The sequence below is a fragment of the Dendropsophus ebraccatus genome, chromosome 5 (genome assembly GCF_027789765.1).
Source record: "Dendropsophus ebraccatus isolate aDenEbr1 chromosome 5, aDenEbr1.pat, whole genome shotgun sequence".
Lineage (NCBI taxonomy): Eukaryota > Metazoa > Chordata > Amphibia > Anura > Hylidae > Dendropsophus > Dendropsophus ebraccatus.
Genome location: NC_091458.1, coordinates 27,677,153 through 27,696,153, shown reverse-complemented (window position 1 = coordinate 27,696,153; position 19,001 = coordinate 27,677,153). Strand labels below are relative to the sequence as shown.

Below are 19,001 nucleotides of genomic sequence, written 5' to 3'. Positions count from 1 at the left end.
TGACAGCTAAATTGACAGGAGTCAAGGTAAAACCCATAAGGTCAAAGACATCCAGACAAACAGCTGAATGTTACACTAGAGTGCTACATGGCTACGAGCAGTGTTCTGTTTACTATGTTGTTGGAGGTCTACTTTTGGATAGGGCAGGCAACCATTGGATCTGCTAAAGAGGACATTGTCATATAAAACACACGCATTATACTTGAGCCAATACCGTACTACAAGCTACATAACAGTTCCTTAGGCCAGTGATTTCTTGATAGCAGCTCCTCTGGCCCAAGGTTGGGCCAATGAGATGCCATGGAAGCTTCCATGTCTGTTAAGGTCTCATCAAGACAACAACTTTTATAAAAGACGGCAATCATGACAATGAGTTGATAACCCCAGATGAGCCTTCTCAAACTCTTGACTGAATGATGACCACCACATGTTGGGTCTCAGTTGTTGCATATGGGGTTTGTGCCCTGCCCCCCAATGATACCTCTAATAGGCCTTATGGAGAAGGGTTGGTTTAGCAAGACAACCCCTTTAAGGACTAAGGACAAGTTTAGCCTTAAAAGAAGTTTTCTGGGGTTTTAATATTTTTGAATACTGTATGTTGCTTGCGGGCGGGTTCCCCCCAGCTCCCAGTCCAGCTTCTGTTCCCCTGCTGCCCACCGTTCACTGCTACATCAAAGGCAAATGCCCGCACAGCCAATAACTGGTTGCAGCAGTGACCCATCTCCATCTTCCCGTGATATCAAAGTCTCAGAAGTTGAAACGAGCAGTGATTGGTAGGGGACCTGAAAGGGCAGGACCGAGAACTGTAGGGGAATGGACTTGGAGGGTAACATTTTTTTTATGTTTACCAACAACTAGTTTTAATTAAGTTCATTACTCAAGTTGAGTATTTTTCAATGCTGAAGTGCTAGACACAAGTAACCAACCCCATTGAAATCAATGGGAGACTCGAGCATTTAGCCAAGTGCCCCCTGCTTGACATATCAGAGGGTGCTTGGTTAACCTATTACATTTTTTTTGTTCTCATTTTTGTATATTTCGTCCCTTGAAGGGATGTTTAAACAAAATGTACAAAGGTTTGAACAAATTTTTTTTATAGGTATAAATGAAGGCCGATGGTTGTGTGATCAGCTATTGAAGGTATATGGCCACCTTTCCCCGAGCACCACAAGGTGCTTGGTTGAGCATCAAGCTCAACACTACCAACAACATATGAAATAATTTGGATCCTGGAATAGGGTATGTTCACACTGAGTAAAACAGGCGGAACTCAGTGGCGTCAATGCCATGCCTCATGCGTGTCCACTCTCCGACAATCTCCGCTCAAATAATTGACATGTCAATTCTTTGAGCGGAGGCGCGTAAGGCATCTCATTGACACACTGAGGCAACCGGGATTCCAAGTGAACTCCGCCTGTTTTCTTCAGTGTGAATGCACTCCAAAGATCCAATGAAATGTTTTTCCTTTTTGTCTTAAATTCTTGATTTTTATATGGACATAGTTATTTGAGGTCACATTACTTTTTTTTGTAATCAGGATTGACCCTATTGTGAGATATGAGACCCCCCCCCCCTAAATTCTAGACGTCAATCACTACTGTCCTCTAGTGATCACCACGTACAGGGGAGGGTGTCTATAAGATACTTCTAATTGTCCCTCCTTGTATTCTTAGTTATGATTTTCATCAACAAAAGACGCAAGTCTCGCCAGCCACGACGGGGTTCGTTCTTCACACTGTTCTAGAAAGATCTTTTTGTAAATAAAAGGGACTCTGGGTGATTTCTGATTGAAAGGAGCCAAAGCAGAGATTTCTATTTAGATAATGACACAATAGCAGACCTTAATGTGGCGTTCTAATCAACATTTCTATAATAACCCTCATTTTAATCTTATTTTTCAATCTAATTTAATTTGGCTCCCACGTGTTAGGGGGGAAAAAAAGAAAAAGAAAAAACATTTGTCCTCGGTTGTTCTTTGGAGTCGTTTCTCTTCTCATTGTTCTTTAATCTTACCGAATTGGCTTTTTTTTCTTCTTCATCTTCAGTCTTTGGGGGGAGGGGGACAATGCAGAAGGGAACTGAACACTGTCGCTATTTATCGCCTGGTATTTTAAAGCAAAGATCTAAATATCTTTTTGTCTGCTCGAAAATCAAACAGGGACTGAGCATTGTTTTCTGTTGATCTAGCCGTCACTAATGAGTCAGTAGGGGGCCCGGTACGGGGACGTTAGATGTAACTGCAAGACAAGAGGTACATGGTTACAATGTACCAGGACTATAGCGCTTCATTCATAATTGTCCTGCGTGAGTGGAATATTTATGGAGAATGCACAAAATTCCTCCAAATAAAAATATTTTTGTAACATGGTTCATGAATATTTTAATAGATATTTGGATTCAAATTGTACACAGTAAGGTATAGGGATCCTCCCCGGTATAATGGCTGGTTTTAAACTAAGGGCCAGAAAATATCATTTACCATTCCCAAACAATGGTATGAATGTCAATCAATGTAATGTAAAGTTATATTCTTGTACATAGGGGGCAGTATTATAGGAGTTATATTCTTGTATATAGGAGTAGTATTATAGGAGTTATATTCTTGTATATAGGAGCAGTATTATAGTAGTTATATTTTTGTATATAGGAGCAGTACTATAGTAGTTATATTCTTGTATATAGGAGCAGTATTATAGTAGTTATATTCTTGTATATAGGAGCAGTATAATAGTAGTTATATTCTTGTATATAGGAGCAGTACTATAGTAGTTATAATAGTAGTTATATTCTTGTATATAGGAGCAGTATTATAGTAGTTATATTCTTGTATATAGGAGCAGTATTATAGTAGTTATATTCTTGTATATAGGGGGCAGTATTATAGTAGTTATATTCTTGTATATAGGAGGCAGTATTATAGTAGTTATATTCTTGTATATAGGAGCAGTATTATAGTAGCTATATTCTTGTATATAGGGGCAGTGTTATAGTAGTTATATTCTTGTACATAGGGGGCAGTATTATAGTAGTTATATTCTTGTATATAGGAGGCAGTATTATAGTAGTTATATTCTTGTATATAGGAGGCAGTATTATAGTAGTTATATTCTTGTATATAGGAGCAGTATTATAGTAGTTATATTCTTGTATATAGGAGCAGTATTATAGTAGTTATATTCTTGTATATAGGAGGCAATATTATAGTAGTTATATTCTTGTACATAGGGGCAGTAATATAGTAGTTATACAACCAACTAGAGATGGTAGGGGCCAGCACCACACTAGCAATTCGGTCTGGAGTATTGCAGGATAAGGCACGTATACTATGAGCGTTCAGCAGTATAAATCACGATATACCCATGCGCTGAAGTCCAAGACAATATGCATAAACATCAGTAGATACAGTAGAGCGCACTCACCGTGTAACTTGTAGATGTGATTCTTTATTTCATGTATATATCCATAATAACATAGGGGAGGTTGGCATCCATACAGCGAACGACCACAGCCGGAAGAAGCGTCACGTGACGCGAAAACGGTCGTTCGCTGTATAGACGTCGACCTGCACTCCCTCCTCTATGTTTTTATGAATATCTACATGAAATAAAGAATCACATCTACAAGTTACACGGTGAGTGCGCTCTACTGTATCTACTGATGTTAATTATATTAGTTATATTCTTGTATATAGGGGCAGTATTATAGTAGTTATATTCTTGTATATAGGGGGCAGTATTGTAGTAGTTTTATTCTTGCACATAGGGGCAGTATTATAGTAGTTATATTCTTGTATATAGGAGCAGTATTATAGTAGTTTTATTCTTGTACATAGGAGCAGTATTATAGTAGTTATATTCTTGTATATAGGGGCAGTATTATAGTAGTTTCATTCTTGTACATAGGAGCAGTATTATAGTAGTTATATTCTTGTACATAGCAGCAGTATTATAGTAGTTATATTCTTGTACATAGGAGCAGTATTATAATCGTTATATTCTCATACATTGGGGGTAGTATTATAGTAGTTCTAAATTTAGAACAAAAACTGCATTTTAGTTTAAATGTTTTACTGAGCCAATTGATGTTCATATTAGTGGTGACTGAAGTTGCCCTTTAGGTCTAGGGAGTTACATGTACAGGGATTCACAGAAACTCACAATGTGAAACTTCAGACATGATGAGGGTATATAACCTCCATCTCACCAGCACCCGTCAATAAGATAAAAATGAACACGACTACTCTAATACAGGAACGACTGCAGGCATACACATAGGTTGCGGTGGCACGCTGGGCATGTCAGTTCCCATCTATTCGGCTGATGACAATGTTATTTTCACAGAGCTGGTGACACTAATGCAAACATGTAATTTCTGTGCCAAAGCCGCTCACATTTCTGAATAAAACACAAATGGCACATTTCAGTTTACTCTTGCAAAAAAAACAAATAGCCAGGAGCTACCACCCGAGCATCGAAGACATCCTGACTTAACAACCACTAGTATTAATCCAGCCTGATATCATCAAGTCCTGCAGACATAAATCCAGAGGGAAACTCTACTCCATTATATACAATTCATTGTAGCATTGGAAATATTTTGAAATGTGGACGGATGTACAAATGTAGCACAGCTGGATTTGGCACTGAACTGTTTTGGCCACAACAAGCTGGTTTCCATCATGAACGGTTAACTCCAATGCTCCTTACTGCGGAACTTTGGAAAACTGGGCACTGTATGGCAGTGCTATTATTTGGCCATAAATGGCAGTAATATATAGAAACTGTATAGCAGTTTAATTTGTTATTTGTAATGTTTTCCCTTAAAGGGGTTGTCCAGCCAAAATCTTTTTCTTTCAAAACAACTGGTGTTAGAAAGTTATATAGATTTGTAATTTACTTCTATTAAAAAATTCAAGCCTTTTCAACAGTAGCTGCTGTATGTCCTGCAGGAAATGTTTTCTTTTCAGTCTGACACACTGCTCTCTACTGTCCAGAACAGGAGAGGTTTTCTATGGGGATTTGCTGCTGCTCTGGACAGTTCCTTTCTCGGCCAGAGATGTCAGCAGAGAGCACTGTGTCAGACTGAAAATAAATCATCATTTCCTGCAGGACATACAGCAGTTAATAAGTATGGGAAGACTTGAGATTTTTTTTTTTATAGAAGTAAATTACAAATCTATATAACTGTCTGACACCAGTTGGTTTAAAAGAAAAAGATTTTTGCTGGATAACCCCAGAGCGGTAATGTATGCAGTTTAAGCAAGGGCTGCAAGGACATCGATAACAATGTCCATGCAGCCCTTGTTAAACGATTATGGGGCCGTGTAATAGGCCCCATAAAAGAGAGCCGATCTAGCAGATCGGCGCTCGTTTACCGTTATTATGGGGCCCCTATTGGCCTATGTAATAGTACCCTTATACTTTGGCTCTGAGTGACATTGTTATCTATTTATTGCATGTCTCAAGTATCTAAGCGCTTGTGTGCACTGTATAGAAAAACTATTAGGCACAATATGGCAGTATTATACTGGTACTAAATGACAATGATATGTTTTTGCTGTATGAGTATTAGTAGTATATGGTAGAATTATCAAGACCCAGTATGTCACTACTACTCGTACTCTGGATGGCACTATTATGTATACAGAATATGGTGTAATTATACAAGCATACTCTATGGAGCAGTGTTGGTACCATATGGTTGAATTATTTAGGTACAGCAGGGGTGATATGGCAGTATTACTCAAAATCCCTCCCTTGCCCATGAGCTTTCATATCTCTTATACTTCTGACCAACTCAGCTCAGCTACATCTTTCCTCCGCCTTCATAGAAACTATACCTCTAAAAAGAGAGGTATCCATACTTTGATTTTTTTTTTTTGTTTTTTTATGGTTTTAATGGAGGAGTTGCAGTTTAATAAAAACTATATATTACAGCAGGAGACCTATTCATTTTGACATTCAAATTACTTTTATTTATGAGATCAGGAAATTTGGCGTCTGGTTTGGATTATAAAGAACCAGTGAGCGGGCAGGTTAAGTCTACCTGAGTATTAAGTGTCAGATATTACCCTACACATTTTTTATTAAACCAGCTGCTATATATAACGAACACGGCAACCTTCACCTAACCTTGTATTTAGGTATATATAGCACTTTCAGATAGACTTGGCTTGCAGATTGCAGGCAACCTCTAGGGACTCGATAACTAAGATCCAGCTAACTAAATTTAAAACACAACTTTCCGGCACCTACTCATCTGGACCTATGTCCGTGTAAATATTGCAGTTAATCAGCTGTGATTTATTTGTGTTCAATTATCCTATAGCTCCCCCACAGGAGAGATCAAGCACTACATGGACATCAAAAGGCTGTCTATATAGTGTCCTGCAGGGCACAGAGAGATGTTCTTTGTAGCCACTACCCATAAGGGTCTAGAAAAGTGGGGTTTCTCCACGGAAAGGAAGACATCTGTATACAGAAATTACAGCTATAAGTGAGCAAATTGATGGTGAAACGATCAAATTTGTTCTCAATTTGCCAGAAAATCAGATTTGTCTATTCAAGCAAATTGTTCAGAAGCGGGGACAATTTTCTTTAAGAGGGGTACTGTATGCTATGTTGCTCATCTCCTTTAAGTCTAATTTTCAGTATATTTACTTAGGCTCTCTACTCCAGTCTGTCAGATAGACCAAAGCTTTGATCCTGTGACCACATGCTATGAGTAAGTATGCACAACATTACGCCTACAGGGGCTGTGTATTGTCGCTCACTGTGTACAGGAGCAGGCACTCCTGTCAAAGACAGAAGTCCCTGCTCCTGTTCATTAGTCCAGCGGATGTTTTCTAAGTTATATTTTTGTTAAAAAAAAGTCTGAAATGAGACTCTCAATGACTAATTGCAGCATATGTGTGTATGTCAATATAGTTAAACTACCACAGTTCCCATCGAAGTTGATGTATGGACATTGGTGCTAACTAACTTGTAGATGCCTGTATTTAAACGGTAGATGAAATAAAGCATTAAATTTTACCGAATTGCTGTACTATTTGTTTCTTACATTAGTGTTCTGCTTAGGGGATGCTTGACCTCGTGATGCTTGGGTAAAGGTGGCCATACACCTTCAGTTATATCTCCCTCCCGCGACATTAACCACATTATCATTACCCTCCACATTAACATTTTCTCATAAAAATTTTTGTATATTTTGTCCCCAAATGGATGTTTAAAACAAAATATATATGAAAATTAGAACAAAAAACAAATGAAAAAATTCAGTGTTAACCTAGCTTTACACTAAAAAAATCTTTAGCTATTTTACTGAAAAAAAGTGAATACAACTGATTTTTTTAAAAGATTTTTTCTTCTTCTAAGAATATTCTCCGTATCTATAAACCTTTCATCATTTTTTTACACTTCACAAACTTTTTTTTTTATCATTTCTATTAAACAACGCATGAAGGATCTCCACTCCTGTCCGTAAATCTTCTGATCTATGACCATGACTCTCTTACCCGGGCTCCAAATCATGCAGTAATTGTATAAAATGACATAATTGCTTCACCTCCAGAACCACTTGTTAACTATGTCCTAAAATTAGCATCTAAAAAAAAAATTGAGAATTCAAGATAGAAAAAAAACAAGAAACACCAAACAGTATGCTGCAAAAGGCAACTCTGTACAATGTCTACATTATGGGTGACGGGATCAGTATTTCCTGCCAAATTGAGCACTGCACATTATAAGCATGGAACCTTAAAGGCCTATTACATGGGTCGTTAAGAGGAGCAAACGAGCGCTCTCAGCGCTCGTTTGCTCCTCGTTCCCCGCTCGCTGCTGCCGCTATTCAACGCGGCTGCAGCGAGCGGGTGAGTGCGGGAGGGGGCGGCGGGGAGGCTGCCCGGGTGATCGCTGATCGTCCGGGCAGCCCATAGGATATAGCAGCGTCTGCTGCCGATGCTCCTATTCAACAGAGCGACGGCAGCAGATCGCTGCTATATCAGTCGCTTGTTTTTCAACATGTTGAAAAACAAGCGACTGCAACGATCAGCCGACATGAACGATGTCGGCAGATCATTGCACTCCATTCCACGGGACGATTAGCGGCCGTAGCGGCCGATATCGGCCGAATACGGACGATAATCGTTCCGTGGAATAGGGCCTTTAATCGACTGACACCAAAAGCAAAAAAAACTAAGATTAAAAATAAAATTTAAAAAAATCCATTTAAAATCTGTACTGTTAGATTAAGCAATGTGTGTACTAAAAATAAACCTTTCATTTTAGTTTAACATTCTTCATACATTTTACATTTGAAAAAATAGAAGTGGTCTCAACGCATTAAAGGAACAAATCATGTTGAAAATATGTGAACCCTTTTTCCCCAATCTCCCTCTTCAGAAGTGAAATAATCCAGACATTAGTTAATTGTTTTGTGTCTGTGGCCTAACGTACGATAAGTACAATGATGACTATTATACAGCTGGATCCCAGCGCATGTTTAATAAGAAGTCTGGTCAGAGCTTAAAGAGCATTCGTTTTGAACTAGGACCTGGCCCTTCTGAAAACTCCCACACTATGTTATTGTATTTTATATAGCGAAAGATTACATAACGCCATCGCCCCCCTATATCGAAGGCCATGGCTCTTGTTCTTTGCTTTCTTTTCAAAGAGCTAGCTAGCTTCTGAATACACAAAAAAAAATAAAATTATATATATTTTTTAGGACATAACTTCATGTATCAAATGCAAAGAAGTGGATAGCTACATTCAGGGAGGAACCTAGCTTTGCGCTAAGGAAGGCATGCAGGCCCATTGAGCCCTTTTCTTAGGGGTTTTTTTTTTATGATGGTGCCCTTTATGACTTAAAGTGACTGTACCACCAGGTCCAGGCTGAAGCACCGGAGGCGGCCGACCCACCCCCAGTGGGAAGAAACTCCAGCCCCTTCATGACGTCACTCCGGTGCTTCAGCCTGGGCCTGGTGGTACAGTCACTTTAACTCTTTAGCTACCCCTTTAGCAGACCCCTGCTTGGCAGTAGATTGGTCGGTGCCTGGGCCCACCGGAGAATTCTCTGGTCCTCCGATGGGCCAGTCCAACACTGTATCAACTATCTGAAAAAAAAGGGCAAAGTCTCTTGTTTTTAGATTAGTTTTTAGAATTATTGCTCCATAGTCCCTTTATAAAAGGGGGAAGAAAAATTAAAAGTAATTCTACATTAGGTGAAGAACACAGTTGTCCAAACTCTGCCTTCTATAATTTAACTTCTTTAGACCAGTATAATTTATTGGCCCTTGGTGGGGCAATACCCTATAGTTGAAAGGAGGCTTTCGCTCATAAAATTGGGTTGAAAGAAAAACATTTTTTGGGATAAAATTAAAGACTTAAATGGAAACGGTCATCAATTTCATGCTGTCCAAACCACAAGTCATCAGATGGGTCCCCAGTAACTTCCCCCCACCCCACCAGCTTTGTCCAGACTATCTCCAACAGCACATGTGTGAGGAAAGAAGAATTATGCTTCATAGGGGTCTGGCAGTGGTCATCATCATGTATATGTGTACAGGTGGGGTAAACGAACAAGCTATCTAATGTGTGTTTCCAACTTTAATCAAGTCAAACCATGAAAAGGGACAAATGGTAGGCCTACAAGTTACAGTACCTGTTTGGTTGACTTGAACCACAATAAATATATAGTTACATAGAAACATTATAGAAATAACAGAAAATAGAAAAATGGAGCAAAGAGACAGGCGATATGAAAAAATTGGTTATTTTGTGTCTATTACTGGTCATTTTCTTTTAAATTTTCAGAAATTGAAATTATATTTTTCCGAATGGGACATAACTGGACAATGGAAAATGGTGTAAAGTGGTGCATGATGTCATGAGTCAGGTGAACCGAAATGTACAAAAAACTCACAACATGGATAACACACTGTACCTTCACTGGGTGCTTTGCCTTTCCTTTCTGGTAATTCTAACCCTGTCCCCCCTGAGGGATACAAGGTGACGTCCGTTGGCAAAGGCCAACTGCTTGCTCTGTCTTCCGTAATCTCATACATCTGCCCTTCCGTCGGCTGTAGGTGCCAGTTTAGGCCAAAAAGGTGCATGGCTGCAGTGAGCAATGAGAAGAGTCATGTTTTTCAGTCGCATTGCAGGTACCCTTACAACTAATAGATCATTCATAGAGATGAGCGAACCAGGTTCGGGTTCGAGTCGATCCAAACCCGAGCGTTCGGTATTTGATTAGTTTGTCTGGAAAACATGGATACAGCCAATGACTATATCCATGTTTTCCACATAGCCTTAGGGCTTTATCCAAGTTCAGCAGCCACCGCTAATGAAATGCCGAAAGTTCGGGTTCGGATCAACTCGAGCATGCTCCAGGTTCGCTCATCTCTAGTCATTCATAAATCTCAAAAAAGACAATAAATCTATTTCATCCTATAAATTAAAATTTAACACAAATTTGGCCACAAATTTCTCAAACAAAAATTGTAAAATTACAAATAGCTATAAAAAAAATCATAATATAATTATATAAAAGTATAAAACAACAACAAAAACTTTAGTGACCAGGAATGTCCTAATGTGTAACATTTGATCTTTGAGGCTTGATAACGATTTATTTTAATAGAGGTGTTTTCGAATGCAACTTTTTTTTCCATATGTTTCATCTAGTGTACAGCACACACACCTTTTACTTCTATTTGTTATGGTATGTTTCTTAATCGATTCAGTGTTAGGCCATAACCAAACAATGTCTTTCTTTGGCTTTATGAAGAGTGAAGACTTTTTTTTTGGACAGCCGCCATTCCCCGCTAAAATAACGTCCGTTATTTAAAAACAACAATTATACCACAAATAATGGCTGTTGTTTTGAATTAACAATCGTATTTGATGGCCATCCAAGAAAACAGGCATTGACGACATTGTTTGGTTGTGGCCTTGAGGATGATAATTAAAAAAAACCAAAACACAAAAAGTAAACATGCAGTTAATATAATTTACAGAACAACAAAAGGAGGAAAAATTTTCCTTTAGGAGTGTAAAAATACATCAAATTTTTAAAGGGATTGGCAACTTTATAGTAAATAGTTCAGTGTACAGTATTAGTAACTGTACTCACTGTATATACTGACAGCAGCTCCCTGTGTACCTCATAGAGCTAATATCAGACTCCCCTCCTCCAGGCTGGGCTGCCCTGCTCTGTGGGGTGGCTGTCAATAAAGTGGCCAACATAGAGGAGCATGTGACCATGCCCCGCCCCCAGTGTCCACTTCTGAGCCTGTATATGCCTATGGAGGACACTGGGAGGTGGGGCATAGTCACATGCTCCTCCATGTCGGCCATCTTATTGACAGATACACCACAGAGCAGGACAGCACAGTCTGGAGGAGGGGGGTCTGATCTTAGCTCTATGGGGTACACAGGAAGCTGCTGTCAGTAAGTAATGTGAAAACACTTACTTATACTACACACAAAACAATTTAACTATAAAGTGGCCAACCCCTTTAATGTTGAAGAGGACACCACAACCTCTAAACTAGTACAGAGGTCATTCATCATATATCATGCCAACGTGTTAACCCACACACAGTATAATCTAGAGAATGCTTTATACATAGAGTTTGACGCAAAATTCATTATTGAAATTAATTCATTACCACAATCTTAAAGAATAAGACAGGCTCATGACTTTACCCGCTCAGATGCCATGATGTATTTTTAATTAATTCTACAACAAACTGATATCACCGTAAATTACTCCGAATGGGAATGACTGGGAGGTAATACTGAAAAGGCTAAAGTATTGTAATTGTAGAAGGCGAAGGCGACCGATAACACTTAAAAAGGGAAAAGTGTCACGTAATTCATTTTAGCTTTATTAATTACATTTGTATGAAGGTGACAAATAACGTGTTTGGCCTTTTTTGTATTTTTTTTAATTATATATATAAAAGCTTCCCTGTGGACGGCCATATTGGAGTCAATACCTTTCTCTATTGTATCTTTATGGCCACTGCAGTAACTGGGGGTCAAGTGACGGAAGGTGTCCATAGACCTTCAATGGCCGTTGGCTAAACCAAGGTTGTCTCTCCTGTTCACCCCATCACACATGAATGTTTGGCTTGGCCGAATGTTCATGCATTGGAAATAAGATGATCTGGAATCAGGCTGCTCTAGAGGTGGGTTATCAAACAGAAGGGTCAGGAACTTGAAATTCAACATCACGAAAGAGTCAGATGAACCAAATCCACTTTAGAGCAGGAATGGGGAACCTTTGGTCCTCCGGCTTTTGCAAAACTACAATTCCCATCATGACTGGACAGCCAAAGCTTGGCAGATTAAAGGGTTTTATTGGGAAAAAATACCACTATCCACACAACATGAATAGTTGAATGTCGTCCGATCAGTCGATACACTGGTATGGCGCCATAAACAATGTTTGGAAGTGCAAGATCGGCTCCATACATTTTTGCGGTGGAGCAGCTCCATACTTGGGGGATTCTCTGCAGTTGCACAGTGCCACCAGTACAAGGTTCCAACTCTTATCCTAGCCCCAATCAATGCCGATTTATGGGGTTAGAAGTCCCTAGAAAATACTTTTAGGGTATGCACGATGAAAGTTGCGCTTATCTCTCATAAAACGGTCATTTCTAGAGATGAGCGAACCTGGAGCATGCTCAAGACTATCCGAACCCGAACTTTCGGCATTTGTTTAGCGGTGGCTGCTGAACTTGGATAAAGCCCTAAGGCTATGTGGAAATCATGGATATAGTCATTGGCTGTATCCATGTTTTCCAGACAACCTTAGAGCTTTATCCAAGTTCAGCAGCCACCGCTAATCAAATACCGAACGTTCGGGTTCGGATCGACTCGAACCCGAAGCCGGTTCGCTTATCTCTAGTCATCTCACTAAATGAAATATATAAAATCATGCCTGGTTAAAGGAGTTTACTAGTGTGAAAGACATATCACAGCATTTTTCATACAGATCAACATTTGAAAACCCCTTATCGGTTCAAGAGGTGGACACCCTCACACAAGTATACAGCACTATCTGAGATCAGCAATAAATCATAATGGTCACTGACCTACGCACTACCAGACCACAACCTCCTCAAGGAACACGTATGATTTATCAGACAGCAGATATGAAGCATGGCTCCATCAGAATACATTACACAGAGATGTGATCTCTATTAATATTTTACTATGGATTGGTATTGATTGGACTGACAGCCTTCCAGCCGCTGACCTTTGTGAATCAGGTGGAAGGAATGCAATTAGGTCTGACAACCGCAAAGTGATGAGGAAGAAGTGCAGATCCTGACAGGACACAATAAGGAGAGTGATTATTAAAGAATGAAGCAGTGGTATAGTTTTTATATTTTTTACCATAGGGGGCAGTATTATGGGGACAGTCCTCAGGCCGGAAGATGCGTGGTTAGCCACGGGAAACAGTCTGTAGCCATCAGGATGCCCCTGCTTTCACTCCCCCTCCCCACACATGTCTGTCAAGACTGAATAAATGGATTGATTTGCAGCGATCTTCTGGTGAGTGCAAGCTCTTTTCTCTTCGTTTGGATTATAGTAGTTATATTCTTGTACATAGGGGGCAGTATTATAGTAGTTATATTAGAACCATGTATGCATTTTTCGTATTGCAGTTATATTTGACGACATAGGGGGCAGTATTGTGACCTTTTTTTTTCTTCTTATATCACAAATACTCTATAGCGATTAATGGTGTCAGTTTTGTCCAACCTGTCGTAAGACAAGAACCAATAAACCTGTCTTGTGTCCGTATCTAAATCCTGAAATATACAAATGCAGTCAGAACGATAGCACAGCATAATTCATAAATACCTTTGATCCTCAGCAGACAGTAATTTGTAATGCAATCTCATTTACTGTTAGGCCGCTGAATGGTAACCGCTTTGCATTAAGCAGATAAATACATCAGACTGAATGATATGCCCTATGACTAACCATCAGTCTCGCAAATGAACAACACACGCTCCCAAGAACAAACACCGGGGTAAACGTAATTGAACGTCAAGGATCAAGCAACGGCAGAGACAGACAGCGCGAATGCCGCACTGCGAGGGCAGTTAATTACAATATGGATATCAATGAACGTTTCCTCAAAGGATGAGAAATTATATGTATTGAGTGATTCACCAGAACGGAAAATCTCAAATGATGCAGGTGTGAGATGCGGCTCCATCGTGGCCCAGACGCGGTACGCTCCTGGCAGGCAGGCATCTCATTTGTGCTTTGGCTTATACAAAACCTATAAGATTGCTTAAAATTAGAAGCAAAATTCAGATGAAACATAGGTCTATTCACCTTATTATACCGCTTTATTATGTCTGCGCTAGGGAAGAATGGATGAAAGGTCTTGTTATTTCAGTGCAGATGATTCTCTGCCTCTATTAACTTCTTTATACAAAAATAGTTTTTAGAAGGTTAATTATCCATTTAGATATGCAAATTAAGACGAGCACATAGGAGATAGTATTTTAGCACTTACATTCTGCACATGCTTATATAGTAGTTATATTCCTGTATATAGGTGCAGTATTATAGTATTTATGTAGTTAGTAGTAGAGACCCGCACCACACCAAACAATACACCACTTAAACAAGAGTCCAATAAGACAAAGCAGCAAGATACTGTCCGTGACCTGCAATTGCTGCACGGGGGTGCAGACAACTGAGAGGAGGCGTACTATTGTATGGTGGAAGAAATGTGAAGTAACACTCACCCGTGATTTGCAGCTTTATGACTTTATTAGGTCCACAGTGAGCAAAGAGGGAAGGGAATTAGGTGCAGACGCGTCTGAACCTAATTCCTTCCCCTCCCCGATCACCGTGGACCTAATAAAGTCATAAAGGTGCAAATCACGGGTGAGTGCTACTTCACATTTCTTCCACCATACAATTATAGTAGTTATATTCTTGTATATAGGAGGCAGTATTATAGCAGTTATATTCTTGTATATAGGAGCAGTATTATAGTAGTTATGTGGAAAAAGATACAGGTGCCGGTACTGTCTGAATACTGGCTAATCAGTAGCCTTGCGCTGAAGCTGGATGTGAGGCTTTGAGACCACACTGATCTACGCTCGCAGTGCTCGAACAGAGAAAAGGGCAGTACGATGTATGAAAGCAAGAAATAAATCCAAGCACTCACCGAGTAGATGATCTTTGGTAGGTTTAATTAGACATCACAGGGAGGGAGCGGTGACACTGGTGTGGGAGCGTGTAGCAGACAACGGTTTTGCACCTCGGCGCTTTGTCAAGTCCTACGTTACTACGGGGGGGAGGGTAGCTTAAATAGTTTACATCATGCATAAGTGAATAGTAAACAAATGACATGTAACAACATAATAAAGTGAATACAGACATGCTCATAAGAAAACACTCCAATCGTTCCATATCGCTTCTCTCCTGAGGAGGTACTGGTGTCTATCTCCACCCCTATCGGGATTATCTACCCTTTTCAATCCTAGAAACCGCAAGGAGCTGGTATCTCCGTTGTGGGCAAAAAGAAGAAAGCGGTGGATGATTGGTTTACCAGACTTCCTCTGACAGGTAACAAGAAATGTCGGAGCTGTAAGTACTGCCCGCAACTGATTCCTACAGCATTTATAAACCTCAATGGGGTAGATTGTTATATTAATAACTTAATCACCTGTAGAACTCCCTATACTGTTTATGCGCTGGTATGCCCGTGTCACCGTTTCTATGTGGGCAAAACAAAACACCCAATGTGGACTAGGTATAAGGAACATGCCTACTCGGTAAGGACGGGGAAGGGTGTTCCCCGCCTTATTGAGCATGTGAATTCTGCCCATAACGGAGACACTAGCTCCTTGCGGTTTCTGGGCTTGGAAAGGGTAGATAATCCCGATAGGGGTGGAGATAGACACCAGTACCTCCTCAGGAGAGAAGCGATATGGATCGCTACCCTTGACGCGACCGGCCCAAACGACCTCAATGAGAGGAACGATTGGAGTGTTTTCTTGTGAGCATGTCTTTATTTACTTTATTATGTTGTTACACTTTATTTGTTTACTATTCTCTTATGCACGATGTAAACTATTTAAGCTACCCTCCCCCCAGTAGTGACGTAGGACTTGACAAAGCGCCGAGGCGCGAAACTGTTGTCTGCTATACACTCCCGCACCAGTGTCACCGCTCCCTCCCTGTGATGTCTAATTAAACCCACCAAAGATCATCTACTCGGGGAGTGCTTGGATTTATTTCTTGCTTTCATACATTATAGTAGTTATATTCTTGTATATGGGGGCAGTATTATAGTAGTTATATTCTTGTATATAGGAGCAGTATTATAGTAGTTATATTCTTGTATATAGGAACAGTATTACAGTAGTTATATTCTTGTACATAGGAGCAGTATTATAGCAGTTATATTCTTGTATATAGGAACAGTATTATAGTAGTCATATTCTTTTACATAGGCGCAGTATTAGGCTATGTTCACACTATGTAAAAGTACAGCAACAACGGCCATATTTTATATGCCTAGTGTTCTATGGGATCCCGGCCGGAGCGTATACACATCGTATGCGCTCTGGCCGGGATCCTGCACAGGGCCGCAAATAAGTGACATGTCAGTTTTCTGCGGCCGCAATTCAATGAATTGCGGCCGTAGGAAACCCTTTCAGTTCACACAGTAAAGCGAGTGGCTCCAGACACTCGCTTCACTGTGTGCTATGGGAGGTTCTGATGCAAGCACGCGCTGATGCGCTCACATCAGAACCCTGCGGCCGAAAGATCATCCGGGCTGTATTTAAGTACCGGCCGGGATGATCCGGGCAGAGACCGGCCGTTCTGTGACCCGGCCGGGTCACGGAACGGCCAGTCTCTATACGTTGTGTGAACGTAGCCTTATAGTAGTTATATTTTTGTTGATAGGGGACAGTTTTATTGTTGATTTATCCTTGTACATTGGAATGGTGTATATATATATATATATATATATATATATATATATATATATTTATTTATTTATTTATATATAGGAGGCGGTATTATTAAAGATAATGCTATGTGTTTTCTAACCCTATTCTGTATAACGCAGGACTAATTCCTTCCTGGGGCTGCTCTGTAAAACAATGGGTCATCTAGGAATTTTTGCCTCCTGTGGGTGTAACACATTAAGGTTCTGCATAATAGAGTACAGACATGTACACAAGGAGCTGAAAGGTCTCACTAAGATGAATCCGCTGATCCGTCTCCTGTTACTGAGAGGGTGATAATACAGTCAGGAAAGGTCATTAAAGCAGGCAGCATGAATGACAGAGACAGATGGAGCAGGCCTTGGATCACTGACAGTCTGTGTGGGGTTCCCACTATCACTCAGCCAGGCAATGACTTACTTTGTCAAGTCATCTGAATGTATAACTTTTCTTTCTAATCACAGCTCAGTAAGCACAGGCCGGAGGCTTACAGACAGTTACTCTAAGATATAGAATCAGGGGTGCAGAGATGGCAGATGCATTCAGGCTACGGGTCTTATCTACCTACCTCCAAAAAATTAATAGGTTATATACATAGAAAACAGAGGTTTTACATGGGTGCCCATATGTGCAAATGCAGCTGACCTGGATTATGGGATGTCCAATTTATTAAGGGTACAGCATATTATATGCCTGCATCATGGCTTGGTCTATGTCACCTTCTATGCCACAGTCTCTATTTGCTTTTTCTGCATATAAAAACTCTATCCAAGGAAAATCCAGTGGTGCCAATGTTCTGTCTGCCGTCCTCTTTGCACAATAAAAAGCTTGTTTTGTTCAAGAATCGACATGGCAATCTGTACAAGACTCTCACATTGGCCTTCCAATCAGATGCAACAGAAATTCGTACCCTTCCAGAGAGCGATAATTCGCCCAATCGATCATTTAACGATTTTGAGGCAACGATTTTATTTTTAGAACGATCAGCATTTAGACAAAGATATTGAAAATCGTTTGAAAAAAATCGTTATTGCGATTATTTTAAGATCGCCTAAGCCCATCTCACACATAGGGTCAATCTGTTAAAGACTGTTTACACGAAGCGATCTGCGAATTTTCAGCGAACGACCAATGATGATTTGAGAATATGTTGAAAGATCAAAATGAATAATTTCTCGCTCGTCGCTTGATCGTTTACTGTTTTTACACGAGCCGATTATCGCTCAAATGTGATCGTTCTTGTGAAAATTCAAACGATAATCGCTCCGTGTAAAAGGACCATAACCTTGTCTCCAAATAAAATCCTGTTCACTCTTCAGACCACCAGTTGATCAGCCATGTGCGGCCCTCACTTGTCATTGTCTTTTACTAGCAGATGAAAGAAAACCGTAAGACAGCAAAAAAATAAAAATAAAAAACAAGAGCTTACAGAGGCTAACAATGACAAAAGATCTGCAAAGACAGTAATTTACAAGGTCAAGAAAATGGATGGCCCCTGGGACCGTGTAATAGAGTAAAGGGGGTTCGGTGATGAGAAGGAGGTGATCTTGATAGATCGTCTTAAGAACAAACAGACAATAAAAGATGAGCCGGGAAAAAAAAAATAGCCCCCCTCTCTGGAATAGAGAGGAGTCAGCAGAAATTTACAAAAGCTTACAAGTGGCCTGATGTTACCTTTTAGCTTTCCCAAGCCTAAGAGGTGAGGTTGATAAATAACCAGACAAATCAATTACAGAGTGTGAAATTAGGGAACTGATTAGAAGAGACTGCGGACAGCAACATCTGCTATCGATTGTTTGCTCTTGGTTTAGCAGAGCGGTGGTGGGGGTGGAGGGGTTGAATCAGACACATTTTTAGGAGACTCTCTGGCTTCTACAGGCAAGAGACATTTATTGAATAAAAAAGCAACATGTTCTGTTTTTTCAAAGGAACTTTGGAGGCTAAACTGATGCACTAAGCTTATACTTAGTGTGGGGCCTGATGGGGTGGAACATAGCAAGACTTA

General features: G+C 40.0%; 1 protein-coding gene across 11 annotated transcripts in view; it reads right to left on the bottom strand.

Annotated features, from left to right (window-relative positions):
- TENM4 (teneurin transmembrane protein 4) overlaps positions 1-19,001 on the bottom strand; it is an 890,102-nt gene that overhangs the window by 108,478 nt on the left and 762,623 nt on the right. For all 11 annotated transcript variants that reach the window (XM_069969727.1, XM_069969733.1, XM_069969734.1 and 8 more), the window contains one exon: positions 9,943-10,113. In XM_069969727.1, coding sequence (XP_069825828.1) covers positions 9,943-10,113 — 171 coding nt within the window. The remainder of the gene's footprint in view (positions 1-9,942; positions 10,114-19,001) is intronic.